This window comes from Schistocerca americana, chromosome 6 (assembly GCF_021461395.2).
Source record: "Schistocerca americana isolate TAMUIC-IGC-003095 chromosome 6, iqSchAmer2.1, whole genome shotgun sequence".
Taxonomy (NCBI): domain Eukaryota; kingdom Metazoa; phylum Arthropoda; class Insecta; order Orthoptera; family Acrididae; genus Schistocerca; species Schistocerca americana.
In genome coordinates this window covers 201181156-201196227 of record NC_060124.1, presented here as the reverse complement: position 1 = coordinate 201196227, position 15072 = coordinate 201181156, and the positions used below count along the sequence as shown (strand labels likewise).

Genomic DNA, 15072 nt, shown 5'->3' with positions numbered 1-15072 from the left:
GAAAAGGTAGATCATGTGCAGAACAGATTCTTAATTTAAAAACCATTCTGGGAGTGACAGCTATACAAAATAAAAATACAGTAGTTACTTTCGTAGACTTCAAGAAGACCTATGACTCAGTTGACAGACAAACACTATTCCAGATACTTTATGAATCAAGGATAGGTGAAAACACCAGAAGACTTGTTGAACAAACGCTCACAGGTACAACACCAAGAATTAAGTTTCAAGGTGAAATTTCTGAATCATTCAAAATCAAAACAGGAGTTTGACAAGGAGATGGACTGTCCCCAATTCTCTTTAACTTGGTTTTAGATAAAATAGTAAAAACATGGGAAAGCACATTAAAAAACGGAGGCACAAAGGGTATAAGCATGGACCAAGGAAAGAACAAATCTGAAGTGAAATGTTTAGCCTTTGCGCATGATATGGCATTGATAACTGAGAACCAAACACACGCAACAGTTATGCTTGATCTGTTACACGAGATTGCTGAAAAGACTGGGCTAAAAATATCCTATGAAAAATCTGAGTATATAGAACACCAACATAATACAGAAAAGTTTATGAAAACAAAGTATGAAAAAATTAAAAGAGTTGATAGATTCAAATACCTGGGGGAATAGATCCAAGCCAATGGACTGGATAACACAACAAATAAATAAAGAAAAAAAAGTTAGAATTTGCATATAAATTAACACAAAACTACTACAATAAGAAATCAATATCCATACAAGCGAAGATTAGACATTATAATTCAGTTATTAGGACACAAGCAACGTATGGATCAGAGTGCCTAACATTGAATAAGAAAGGCGAATTAAGAGAACTAGAAAAAGAGAGAGAGAAAAATACTAAGAAAAATTCTAGGTCCTGAGAAAAACAAAGAAAATAGGTGGATTAAAAGGAGAAATGAAGACTTATACAAAAATAGAGAAAAGATCACAGATACAATGAGGAAGAGATGGCTAAAATTTTATGGACATTTAAAAAGAATGGAAGAAACACAGACTACAAAGAAAATTTTTAATTACGTTAGTAAGCTGAAAAAAATTGTAGGATGGATAGAAGCAGTAAAGAAAGACGCCAACAAAACAGGTGTTACAGAAGAAATGATACGTGACAGGAATCACTTCAGGCTACTGATAGAAAATGCAAACTATGAAGAAGATGAACCAAGACCTTGACCCAAGAGAGTGTGGACAGATGAGCAGAGATGAGCCGTTGGCGAGAAAATGAAGAAGTACTGGGAAGAACGGAAGAAAAAGACACACCATAAGTCTTAAGTTGTATGCGGTCCATAGCTGGCCAAATTCATAAATAAATAAAAAAGTATATATATAAAAGAAAGAAAGAAGGGTAGCAATCAACTCATGCACCTAGAAAGACAGGAGCAGGAGAACATGTGTAATAATTACACTCCTGGAAATGGAAAAAAGAACACATTGACACCGGTGTGTCAGACCCACCATACTTGCTCCGGACACTGCGAGAGGGCTGTACAAGCAATGATCACACGCACGGCACAGCGGACACACCAGGAACCGCAGTGTTGGCCGTCGAATGGCGCTAGCTGCGCAGCATTTGTGCACCGCCGCCGTCAGTGTCAGCCAGTTTGCCGTGGCATACGGAGCTCCATCGCAGTCTTTAACACTGGTAGCATGCCGCGACAGCGTGGACGTGAACCGTATGTGCAGTTGACGGACTTTGAGCGAGGGCGTATAATGGGCATGCGGGAGGCCGGGTGGACGTACCGCCGAATTGCTCAACACGTGGGGCGTGAGGTCTCCACAGTACATCGATGTTGTCGCCAGTGGTCGGCGGAAGGTGCACGTGCCCGTTGACCTGGAACCGGACCGCAGCGACGCACGGATGCACGCCAAGACCGTAGGATCCTACACAGTGCCGTAGGGGACCGCACCGCCACTTCCCAGCAAATTAGGGACACTGTTGCTCCTGGGGTATCGGCGAGGACCATTCGCAACCGTCTCCATGAAGCTGGGCTACGGTCCCGCACACCGTTAGGCCGTCTTCCGCTCACGCCCCAACATCGTGCAGCCCGCCTCCAGTGGTGTCGCGACAGGCGTGAATGGAGGGACGAATGGAGACGTGTCGTCTTCAGCGATGAGAGTCGCTTCTGCCTTGGTGCCAATGATGGTCGTATGCGTGTTTGGCGCCGTGCAGGTGAGCGCCACAATCAGGACTGCATACGACCGAGGCACACAGGGCCAACACCCGGCATCATGGTGTGAGGAGCGATCTCCTACACTGGCCGTACACCACTGGTGATCGTCGAGGGGACACTGAATAGTGCACGGTACATCCAAACCGTCATCGAACCCATCGTTCTACCATTCCTAGACTGGCAAGGGAACTTGCTGTTCCAACAGGACAATGCACGTCCGCATGTATCCCGTGCCACCCAACGTGCTCTAGAAGGTGTAAGTCAACTACCCTGGCCAGCAACATCTCCGGATCTGTCCCCCATTGAGCATGTTTGGGACTGGATGAAGCGTCGTCTCACGCGGTCTGCACGTCCAGCACGAACGCTGGTCCAACTGAGGCGCCAGGTGGAAATGGCATGGCAAGCCGTTCCACAGGACTACATCCAGCATCTCTACGATCGTCTCCATGGGAGAATAGCAGCCTGCATTGCTGCGAAAGGTGGATATACACTGTACTAGTGCTGACATTGTGCATGCTCTGTTGCCTGTGTCTATGTGCCTGTGGTTCTGTCAGTGTGATCATGTGATGTATCTGACCCCAGGAATGTGTCAATAAAGTTTCCCCTTCCTGGGACAATGAATTCATGGTGTTCTTATTTCAATTTCCAGGAGTGTATAAAACAGTGATAAGCTAAATTGGTGTTAATCGTGATAGTCATTTGTGAAAATTCAGGGTTGCAAGTACTCTGATGAGTTATAGAGTAGTGAGACTCGATCAATACGTGTAGGCATAGTATCTACTGAGAGTCGGTAAATATAGGTAGACATAGCATCTACTATGTGTGGGCATGATATATAGTAGGAGTGAGGAGTGAAAGAGGACTCTAGGGTATTAGAGAGAGTATTGGAAAGTGGAGTTAAGATGTAAAGTAGAGTTGTAATTTTATCAGAGAATATTTAAGAACAGTATTCATAAAGATGTATGCTAGGGCAATGAACCTGGAGGTCTACTCAAGAAGGATACGGAGGGCGCACTTGATATTTGTTGGATGAGAAAAAGGGCGGATGGGCAGACCTATGAAAGGCTGACCTATACTGCGTGGACAGGGGCACCAAGAAGGGGATTGACCTGTACCATAGGAGGATAGGAATAAGAAAGGGGCATACCTACCAAAACAGAAGGAGAAAGGGTACTTCTAGGATCAACCCATGTAACATATAGGTACTGTTCCTAAAGGGAAAAAGGGAAATATCGTGACAGAAGTCACACATTTTAAGGGATGAGTTTGGTAGGTTTGAATTCTGTGCATCAATAGCCGTATTACATTTTAGATTTACAAATGCCCAAGAAGATAACACTTTTATTCTACCCAGAGTTCCTCCAGATTACAATAAGTAATGAATAAGTGCATATTTAGGAAAAGTAGTACAGGAAGTAAGAACGAAGCAGTAGAGTATTCATGAGTTATGTACACCTGGAATTTACGATTGCAAGAGGAACAGAAAACAAAAATTTGGTACTCACGAATTTTTGGAGAGTGAAAAGAGCTAACTCCAACATGCACTGAAAGGTTCAAGTTTTATAATTGTGGTAAAATATGCACAGTTATTAGTAGAAACAGATGTACTGTTAAAAGATAATTCTTTATCTTGTGAGATATTATTGTACTTAATGAATATGTATAAAATACCGCGTGTTCGAGCTAAGGGGAGGGATATGTAGGGCCTCAGGAGTTTCGGTGTAAATTCTAGAAACACTCAGCCTTCCATCATCTCTAACAACCGATATTTTAGGTACGAGTGTGGGAGAGTGAGAACGTTTCTACCGATCCACCTGTTTCTACGTGCAGGTCGGAAGTTTGTTATTAGAAGACTGTAAAAGGGGCGAGTCACTGACGATGACAAGTGTTTGCCGCCAGCACCACAGATGTTATGAAACCTCAAGGAATAATTATGTAGTATTCTTTGATGTGTTAGTGCTGTGTTTATTGAAAAAAAGACTAATGAACAATTGAATATAGATTTCTATGCACATTCATGTATTGGACTCGCTCGAGGCTAGCAACCCATAATTCCACTCTGATCATCACTGGAGGGGCAGTTTTTGTACACAGGTTATTGCATGTATTTTTCATGCTTACGACACAGATGGTTTGAAAATGGACACAGGTATCCAAAACTAGTCACTCTCAAGAAATAAAAAAGATACTTCTCAGTGCAACTTACGACGGAGCTTCAACCATTTATTTCAAACTCTCATTTCTCTAGTTTTAGCCCATGCAAATACAGATAGTCCATAATACTGGAACTGATACATATACTGAAGAGCCACAGAAACTAGTACACCTGCCTAATATCATGTAGGGCCACCGCGAGTGCCGCAACACAATGTGACTTGGACTTGACTAATGTCTGAAGTAGTGCTGGAGGGAATTAACACCAAGAATCCTGCAGGGCTGTCCATAAATCCATAAAAGTACGAGGGGGTGGAGATCTCTTCTGAGCAGTACATTGCAAGGCATCCCAGATATGCTCAATAATGTTCATGTCTGGGGAGTTTGGTGGCCAGCGGAAGTCTTTAAACCCAATAGTGTGTTCCTGGAGCCACTTTGTAGCAATTCTGGACATGTGGGGTGTCACATTGTCCTGCTGGAATTGCCCAACTCCACTAGAATGCACAATGGACATGAATGGATGTAGTGATCAGAGAGGATGCTTATGTACATGTCACCTGTCAGAGTCGTATCCACACATATCAGGGGTCCCATATCATTCCAACTGCACATACCCCACACCATTACAGAGCCTCCACCAGCTTGAACAGTCCCTTGCTGACATGTAGGGTCCATGGATTCATGGGATTGTCTCCATACCCGTACACATCCATCCACTTGATACAATTTGAAATGAGACTTGTATGACCAGGCAACGTGTTTCCAGTCATCAACAGTCCAATGTCAGTGATGATGGGCCCAGGTGAGGCATAATGCTTTGTGTTGTGCAGTCATCAAGGGTATACAAGTGGGCCTTTGGCTCTGAAAGCCTATGTTGATGATGTTTCATTGAATGGTTCACATGCTGACACTTGCTGATGGCCCAGAATTGAGATCTGCAGCAATTTGTGGAAGGGTTGCACTTCTCTCACGTTGAACGATTCACTTCAGTCATTCGTCCCGTACTTGCAGGGTCTTTTTCTGGCCAAAGTGATGTCAGAGATTTGATGTTTTTACCAGATTCCTGATATTCATGGTACACTCGTGGAATGGTCATATGGGAAAATCCCCACTTCCTTGTTACCTTGGAAATGCTGTGTCCCATTGCTCACGGCTGACTATAAAACCACATTCAAACTCATTTAAATCTTGATAACCTGGCATTGTAGCAGCAGTAACCGGTCTAACAACTGCGCTGGACAATTGTTGTCTTATATAAGTGTTGCTAACTACAGCACCGTATTCTGCCTCTTTATATATCTCTGTATTGGAATACGCATGCCTATATCAGTTTCTTTTGGCGCTCCTATGTAATATGTTCACAAATATATACATATTATAAAAATGGATGTATTTATGTCCTACATCTCCTCTTAAGCCACTGGATTGCTTTGAACCAAACTTTCAAACTTCGTACAATATCACTTACTGTCACGAAAGAAGCATTGTGGGGCAAAAACCACTGCCTATCGAAGGAGTGGAGGTGAAGCCAGAGTGTAGCCCATGATGAACAAATCGATGACTTTATTCATCCAGTGTTTGATAAAGAGAGCACTTAGTCACTTGCAACAAACTTTACACACCATTTAAAACCTTACAAAACTTTTTCTCACTTATAACCCCCACAAAAAGATGAAAGGAAAAGAGTTTATCGCTTACTACATTTTCGCTGGTAATACAATAAAACTATTGCATCAAGCATGATGTTTAATTTATTATGTCTTTACTACTAACTCTATTTGTGACACATTTTGCAGACAGTATTCACATACATTGTGTCACAGGAGGAATGGTCAATATTTGAGGACACGTCATTCAGAGCAAAACAGTCTAGTAAACAGGGGCTCCAAAATGTATACCTTAAGAACTATGAGCACTTCTTCAGCTTTTATAACGTGAAACAAATCTCTTCTACTGCAAGCTCTTTGCTTTCCACACTTTGTGAGGTGGTTGCATGGACCAGGATGAGAAACAAATGTCCAGTCAAGATGGACTTTTTTCTTGCTTTGATCCATAAATATCCAGTAAAGATGGAATTTTTTCTTGCTTTGATCCATAAATATCCAGTAAACATGGACTCCAAAATACATACCTTTAAGTACTATGTGCATTGTTCAGTAGAAGAGATGTGTTTCAAGTATGGAAGGTTAACAAGTGCTCATAGTTTTTAGGGTATGAAATTTAGAGCCCATGTTTCCTGGACTTTTTTTCTTGTTTGTTTCATACTACCACCTCTCAAAATACGGAAACCACAGAGTTTGCAGTAGAAGAGATTTTTTCACACTAACAAAGATGAAGAAGTGCTCATAGCTCTTAAAGTATGCATCTCAAAAGGCCATGTTTACTAAGATTGATTTTATTCGAATGATCGTTCCTAACATATCCCTGAATATTGACCATTCCTTTTGAGGCAGCTTGTATGCCACTGAATGTACCTGCGAAATTATATCATTGTATGACACATAGTTCAGGAGATGTGACATCATAAACACTGAGATGTATGAAAAATACCACATCATGCATGATGTTTTAATGTATTAGTCCTTCACTACTAACTCTATTCCCAACACATTTCACAGAAAATTTTCACATATGCTGCTGAATGTACCTGCAAAATTATATAATTGTATGACACACAGTTCTGGAGATAAGAAGCCATAAACATTGAGCTGCATCACAACGAAACTGCAGGATGAAATTCACTAGAGATAATAGGTGAAATATGTGTACAAATATGTGAGAAATGTGTTAAATATACAAGAAATATATGTGATACATGCTTATACAGGTGAATCCACAGGTAGAAATTTGCTCCTAAACTCCTTGATTGATTTCAACCACAACTGGTATACATGTTACTTACTATACTGTAATATAACAATGAAAACAATCAATTTTTGGCAAAATAATTTGATTGTATAGACAAAAAAATCTACTCAGTAAGCGGTGGCAGAGCATGCAAATAAAAGACGGTTGTAATTAGTCAAGCTTCTGGAGGCAGTGGCTTCCTTCCTCAGGCAGAGGGGTTGAAGGGGAAGGAAGAGGGTTGAAGGAAAAGGACTGGGGAGATCTAGGAAAAGGGGTACATTTCAGATGCACTCTCTCCCCCCTAACCCGTGGTTATCAGTGACTTTTCTGAAATCTACCCCTTCTCCTAGACCTCTCCAGTCCTTTTCCTTCATCCCGCTCCCTTCCCCTTAACCACTCTGCCTGAAGAAGGGAGCCACTGCCTCCGAAAGCTTGCCTAATTACAACTGTCTTTTATGTGTGTGCTCTGCTGCTGCTTGCTGAGTAGATATTTTATCTATAAAATTAAATTATTTTACCATCTGGTAAGAAACACTGTGAGTAAAAAAACCACTGAACTCCTATTGGGGTGAGGGTGACAGAGAAGAGTGGGGGAGGAGGAGATGCAGAGACAGAGAGGGAGGCCAAGGAGATGGAGATGGACAGAGGGTGGAGGAGATGGACATAAAGACAGGGAGGAGTAGATGGAGGGAGGGGGGGGAGAGAGAGGGGGAGAGAGAGAGAGAGAGAGAGAGAGAGAGAGAGAGAGAGAGAGAGAGAGAGAGAGAGAGAGAAGGGGGGGGTGGGGGGCGGGGGTGGAGAAGAGGAGATGGAGAGAAAAAGTGAAAGGGAGGAGATGGACACAAAAAGGGTAGAAGAGAAGATGGGCAGGGAAGGGGTGGAGACAGTCAGAGAGAGGGGAAGGATGAGAGGACAGGCAGTGGGGTGGGGGCTGGAGGAGGTGGGACAGTGAGAGTGGGGAGGAAGAGATGGACAGTAAGACGGAGGAGAATGAAATGTATATGGGGAAGGAGGAGATGGACTAATTTTAGAAGATTGAAATAAATACATACCCAGGAAACACCAGACATTCAGACTGTGTGTGTGTGTGTGTGTGTGTGTGTGTGTGTGTGTGTGTGTGTGTGTGTTGTCAAATGCATTTTCTCTGGGGTTTGGGCACATATTTACAATTTAGCCTTTGCAGTATGTAGCTGAAGTAAGCCCACACAAATACTGCTCATCATGTCTTTCACATGACATCCAGTGTCAACAAAAGGGTTGGTTTGTTTCCTGTTACAAACAAAATGATTTTTAAAGCAGAATTTTATGTCGCCTCTCTTTAAAGCGATCCCACATTAGTCTAGCATGATATTTGTTTTATCAATATATATTAACCTGGAGAGTAAAAATAGGAAGAATAGCCAGTACTTCAGCAGTGACTAGGCGGTGCTGTCACTGCCAGAGTACTGATTATTCTTCGCTACGAATAGCGCATTAGACTAATGTGAGATTGCTTTACACAAAGGATAAGTAAATTCCGCTTTAAAAATAATTTTGTTTGTAACAAGAAACGAACTGATACTTTCTGCTGACAGTGAGTTAAAAAACACACAAACACACACACAAATTTCAAGCTTTTGCAACCCTCGGTTGCTTCATCAGGAAAGAGTGAAAGAGAGGGAAAGACGAAAGGATGTGGGTTTTAAGGGAAAGGGTAGGGAGTCATTCCAATCCCGGGAGCGGAAAGACTTACCTTAGGGGGAAAAAAGGGCAGGTATACACTCGCGCACAAGCACTCACACACATATCCATCCGCACATATACAGACACAAGCAGACATTTCCTGGGATGTTATTATTACCGCTATACTGAGACATAACTTTGTAATCAAACAAACATGTAACAACTTCAAAAAATGTTACAAACAAGACATATTATTTAAATAAAAATAAAACATCTAAAAGAAGCAAAGAAATAAATAATTAAAAATAGTTCTTACCGAACAAAAGCGCTGGCAGGTCGATAGACACACAAACAAACACAAACATACACACAAAATTCAAGCTTTCGCAACAAACTGTTGCCTCATCAGGAAAGAGTCCGCCCCAGTAGCTGAGTGGTCAGCGTGACGGATTGCCGTCCTCTGGGCCCGGGTTCGATTCCCGGCTGGGTCGGAGATTTTCTCCGCTCAGGGACTGGGTGTTGTGTTGTGTTCATCATCATTTCATCCCCATCCGGCGTGCAGGTCGCCCAATGTGGCGCCGAATGTAATAAGACCTGCGATATGGCGGCCGGACCTGCCCCGCGAGGGGCCTCCCGGCCAATGACGCCAAACGCTCATTTCCATTTCCATCAGGAAAGAGGGAAGGAGAGGGGAAGACGAAAGGAAGTGGGTTTTAAGGGAGAGGGTAAGGAGTCATTCCAATCCCGGGAGCGGAAAGACTTACCTTAGGGGGAAAAAAGGACAGGTATACACTCGCACACACGCACATATCCATCCACACATACAGACTATGGATGGATATGTGCGTGTGTGCGAGTGTATACCTGTCCTTTTTTCCCCCTAAGGTAAGTCTTTCCGCTCCCGGGATTGGAATGACTCCTTACCCTCTCCCTTAAAACCCACTTCCTTTCGTCTTCCCCTCTCCTTCCCTCTTTCCTGATGAGGCAACAGTTTGTTGCGAAAGCTTGAATTTTGTGTGTATGTTTGTGTTTGGTTGTGTGTCTATCGACCTGCCAGCGCTTTTGTTCGGTAAGTCACCTCATCTTTGTTTTTATATATAATTTTTCCCACGTGGAATGTTTCCTTCCAATATATTAAAAATAGTTCTCTACTCTGCAATCTATTAGACCATCAGCTTATTTATTTGCTTCAATTTTCAGTAAAAATTGAGAAGACAAAAGGCACAGTTGTACCAATGTTTGAATCTGAAAGAAGCAAAGAGTAACAGCACAGAATTTTAACAATTTTCTGATGTGGTTTTAAAACAATCATGGGTATACAGCAGAATGATGCCAATAACTTTACAATATTACAACAGGCTGTTCTGATGATAGTACATACCCCTGGTGCAGTATTGTAAAGTCCTTTTATCTTAATCTCATTTCCGTGTCAATAAAATCTGCCCCAGTCAGTACAGTGGAATGAGTAGAACAAATATATATTGTGAATGTGAGACCCTGTCCTTAATCAACAAGTAATTTCCTGTGCCCATGGAATTCTGATGGTGTAGGAAAAATGAACAATTGAGATGCAAGATTATACTACAACAAAAATTGGAATAATCATCTGTTATGGTTTGAATAAACCACTGTCAAACAACCACTGGTATCAATCACAGTATTGACATACCTAAGAGCATGCAGTTGGAGTTTAATAAATGTGAAAAGACAAAGTAAATCTTAGTTTCATTGGAAAAGTCCTAATCAAGTGTAAGTCATCTAAGAAGTAGGTCACTTATATAAACTCTTGTCTGGCAAATTCTTGAATACTCTTCATCAATGTGGAACAATTACGAAGTTGGATTAACGCATGAAAGAGAGAAAATTCAAAGAGGAACAACACAATTTGTCAGACATTTATTTAATAAATGTTACATTGTTACACAAATGCTCAGAATCTGCAATGAGGAAATGTGCTGAGTGCTACATAAAGTGTTATTCATATGACTTCCTCCAACATAGCTCTTGTCTAAGTGCAAAGACAGAAGATTACAAAAATGTGGACAGGGAGACACACTGACAGTCATTCTTCCTGTGTGCCACATCAGAACGAAATAGCAAGGGGTTATAGTGATACTAGCAACTATGTACCCTCTGCTACACACTATACAGGAGTTTCTGGGGTAATGATGTGGATGAGGAGCCAATGTGCAGTCATTTGCATAAAATTTCCTTTTAATGGACGCAGTGGGAACAGAGATTTTATTAACTGGAAGAATAATTTTATTCAAAAGTTTAGAACATAGTTGGGTCTCCATTGATGCCTATAAGAGAGAATTTCAGAACATGGCAGCCTATTCCACAACACAATAATTCATTTGCCAGGAGAGCAACATTCATCTGTGACAGCAAACAAATTTCTTACTCCCCACTTATGTGGTTTTTCCAGAAGACACACAACACTAGTTTCAGATTCAAAGAGATAAATTTCTAGTCTTTTATCTGCTGTCACTGAGCAGTTCTATGAAATTGCGCCATTAATTTATGAAACTGTGAAAAAATATAAATGTTGAATATTTTATTTTTTATTTTTTGTAATGCTAGTCACCTCAAATCTTTGTAACTATTTTAAAAGCAATCAGTTGTCTGTCTTATTATTTTATTAACAATATTATGAAAAGAATAGATTGCTATCCACTGTACAGATCACATGTTGCATGGCAGACAGGCACAATGAAAAGCCTGTTACATATAAGCTTTCGGCCAAAGCCTTTTTCAGAAAAGAGAAACACATGTACCTTCACACAAGCAAGCACCTCGCACACACGACCTCTGATGATGATGTTTGGTTTGTGGGGTACTCAACTGCACAGTCATCAGCGCCCGTACAAAGTCCCAATTTTTACAGAGTCCGATTTTTTTTTTTTTTTTTTTTTTTCCCACAATCCAATCTAGCCACTGTCACAAATGGTGGTGATGATGATGAAATTATGAGAACAACACAAAAACCCAGTCCCCGGGCAGAGAAAATCCTGAACCCGGGACCCCATGATCCAGGGGCAGCAACACTAGCCATTAGACCACAAGCTGTGAACACACATGACCTCTGGTTGGAATGTCTGGAGGTAGTGCTCATGTATGTGTGAAGTATGCTTGCTTGTGTGAATGTGTGTGCCTTTCTCTTTTATGAAGGAGGCTTTGGTCAAAAGCTTATAGTAACAGTCTTTCTACGACGCTGTCTGCAACTCAATGTGTCATCTTTATGGTGAGTAAAATCCATCCTTTTCATAACATTGTTGATAATACATTCTGGACTTATTCTGTTGACTAGACATACACTTCCTGAAAGAACCACACAGTCTGCTGTTATGAAACTTCCTGGTACATTCAAACTGTGTGTCAGAATGGAATTTGAACAAGGAACAGGGTCCTTTGCTGGCAATGCTCTGACTGAGTGAATCACTCAAGTGTGCCTCATGACCAGACTTGAAGCTTCAATCTGCCAGTCTCTCGCACCCACTTTCAAACTGCACTGAAGCAAAAGATAAGGGTCCAACATTATGTCGCAGGCTGGCAAACAGTAGTAATGAGAGTAAGAAAGATTGATGGATCAATTTTAGTTCACATTGTGCAACCTAATATAGTGTATTTCACATTCTAAATATTCATACGCAATATACCTTGTCTTATCAAACTCTATTTCTTCACACTGCACAGCAACATCGACCAACTGTGGCCTCTTCCCTGAAACAGAGGGAAGAAACATACTTTACAACACAGAACCAGGAGTTTTACAGCCATCTTTACACTTCACAATAAAACAGTAATCAAAATGGCTAACACAGTTTATAATAAATAATTTAAGCAGTATAGGCAACAACTCACTGAATAGTAAAGGCATTGAGTCATCAAAAGGCACATAAAAAATGGCGAGAACTTTGTTAGTTTCCTAAAAAATCCTTTTTTACACACACACACACACACACACACACACACACACACACACACACAAGCATGGACTAAATGTAACATAGATTGGGTTGGAGACAGAATATCTGTTTGGGATTAATGGGAAGAATTTTGGGTGGTGAAGGATATTGTTCAGTTCTTCTAGTCTGGTATGATATTGGATAATAAGTCAGTTCCTGTGGGAGGTACGAGGATTAGAGGTGTGTGTCAATATGGGCCCCAAAGTCCCCCTTTAATCTATTCTAACAATCCTTCCCAATCTAGTTCTCCATGTAATTGTGAGCTGCAACCAGAGCAGGCTCACAATTTGCCATGCTGCACTTCTATCTTGTGCAGTTGCTGCCCCTTCCTCCCAGTCACCACCCACATTTCCAAACAATGCTTCCTGCTTCTCTCCTCGTTACTTCCCTCAGCCACTACACCTGACACAATGCCATGACTCCAGTCCAGCTGCAGTGCCGGTACAATGTAGTCAGCCAGGATATAGCCATACAGGCGACAGGCGCACGTGTGTGTGAAAACAAAATTTTGAACACCGCAGTTAACAATTGTTAATGATAAGAGGAAAGGAAAGGCCGAATGATAAAATAAATGTCTCTTTACAGTGTGTGTGTGTGTGTGTGTGTGAAAACAAAATTTTGAATACCACAGTTAACAATTGTTAATGATAAGAGGAAAGGAAAGGCCGAATGATAAAATAAATGTCTCTTTACAGTGAACGACATCATCTGAGTACCCTACCCTTAAATGGGATTCCGTGCAATACTTTCCTGAGCATATTTTAAAGTAACGATGTGGGGGAGCAGCAACTGAATCACCTTGTGCCATGTCACTCATTACTACTTTTAAGGTGAGAAGCAAAAAACCTTTTATTTCACTGGAACATTTATTTCTGATGAAAAATCATTAATAAACACAATTGCTTTTCTCCCTCTCGTTTACTTAATCCTTTGGTTACTTTTCACACTTCCAGAAATCACACATTACTTCACTTACCATACTAGTTCCAACACCACTAAATATAATCAATAGAGCTTCAAAGATACATTATTCTTACTATTGTAACTTTACATTACCCTGATAAATCTTTTTCCAAATTTATCTAAAATTTTGGAAAACAAAAAGAAAAATCCTCCATGTCAGAAAGTTTAAATCCCACTAGATAATATGGAACACAATGTTGATGATTTACCCAGAATTTTGCACCACTATTACAATATTATTTTGAGATTCGTGCATCATTCACATAGTCCCATTTATGTGGTAAACACGTAGTATCATTTATATACATAAGTGCATCAAACAGATCAACATAATACCTACAAGTCAGTGTCCTTTCATTACGAAACAGTAGCAGCTAATAAAAACAGGGTTAATTGAAGAGGTTGTCAAAAGAAATTGCTAACCCATAAGAGTGTATTTTGAGTTGCTATTTGTTATATGATTTCATTCAAAGACAAGAACAAAATTACAATAAGATAAAACAAATTACATAGTAAATGGTTGTTTCTAATGGTACATATGAAAAAAATATGTTATCAGCATGAGTCTCGTTGCAACCCTTGTTCACAGTACGAGCAGCCCTTAGCGGCTTGCCATCTCACAACTGTTCATGACGTCGCCTTTCCGGCTCAGATCTTTTTTAATATGTGACTTGTAAGTACTGCATCTTTTCCAGTCAGTACAAACTTTAATTTTACTAATGTACTATATACCTAATATGTTTTAGAACAGTTAGTCTAATTCTGAAAACGACACTCACAGTAGCGTCGAAACCAGGTCAATTTTGACCGAGGGCTTATTTGTTCCAATATAATTCTGACATGGTCACTGAACCTTAGCAGCTATGTTCAAAGTTTTATCTTCTAGTCAAGTTGTGCCACACATTCCACTTGTCCCCAATTCTATTCAGTACCTTCCCATTAGTAACACGATCTACCCATCTAACCTTCAGCATTCTTCTGTAGCACCACATTTCTAAAGCTTCTGTTCTCTGTTTGTCTAAATTATTTATCATCCATGTTTCACATCAATACATGGTTACACTCCATACAAATACTTTTAGAAAAGACTTCCTGACACTTAAATCTATACTCAATGTTAATAAATTTCTCTTCTTAAGAAACACTTTTCTTGCCATTGCCAATCTACATTTTATATCCTCTCTACTTTGACCATCATCAGTTATTTTGCTCCCTAAATAGCAAAACTCATCTACTACTTTAAATGTCTCATTACCTAACCCAATTCCCTCAGCATCATCATCATCAATTAAG

The 15072-nt window shown here is 40.7% G+C and overlaps 1 protein-coding gene across 1 annotated transcript in view; it reads right to left on the bottom strand.

Annotated features, from left to right (window-relative positions):
- The window catches only part of LOC124619812 (zinc finger protein 771-like), a 161362-nt gene that overhangs the window by 43446 nt on the left and 102844 nt on the right, over positions 1-15072 (bottom strand). The window contains exon 2 of the mRNA XM_047146406.1: positions 12508-12571. Coding sequence (XP_047002362.1) covers positions 12508-12571 — 64 coding nt within the window. The remainder of the gene's footprint in view (positions 1-12507; positions 12572-15072) is intronic.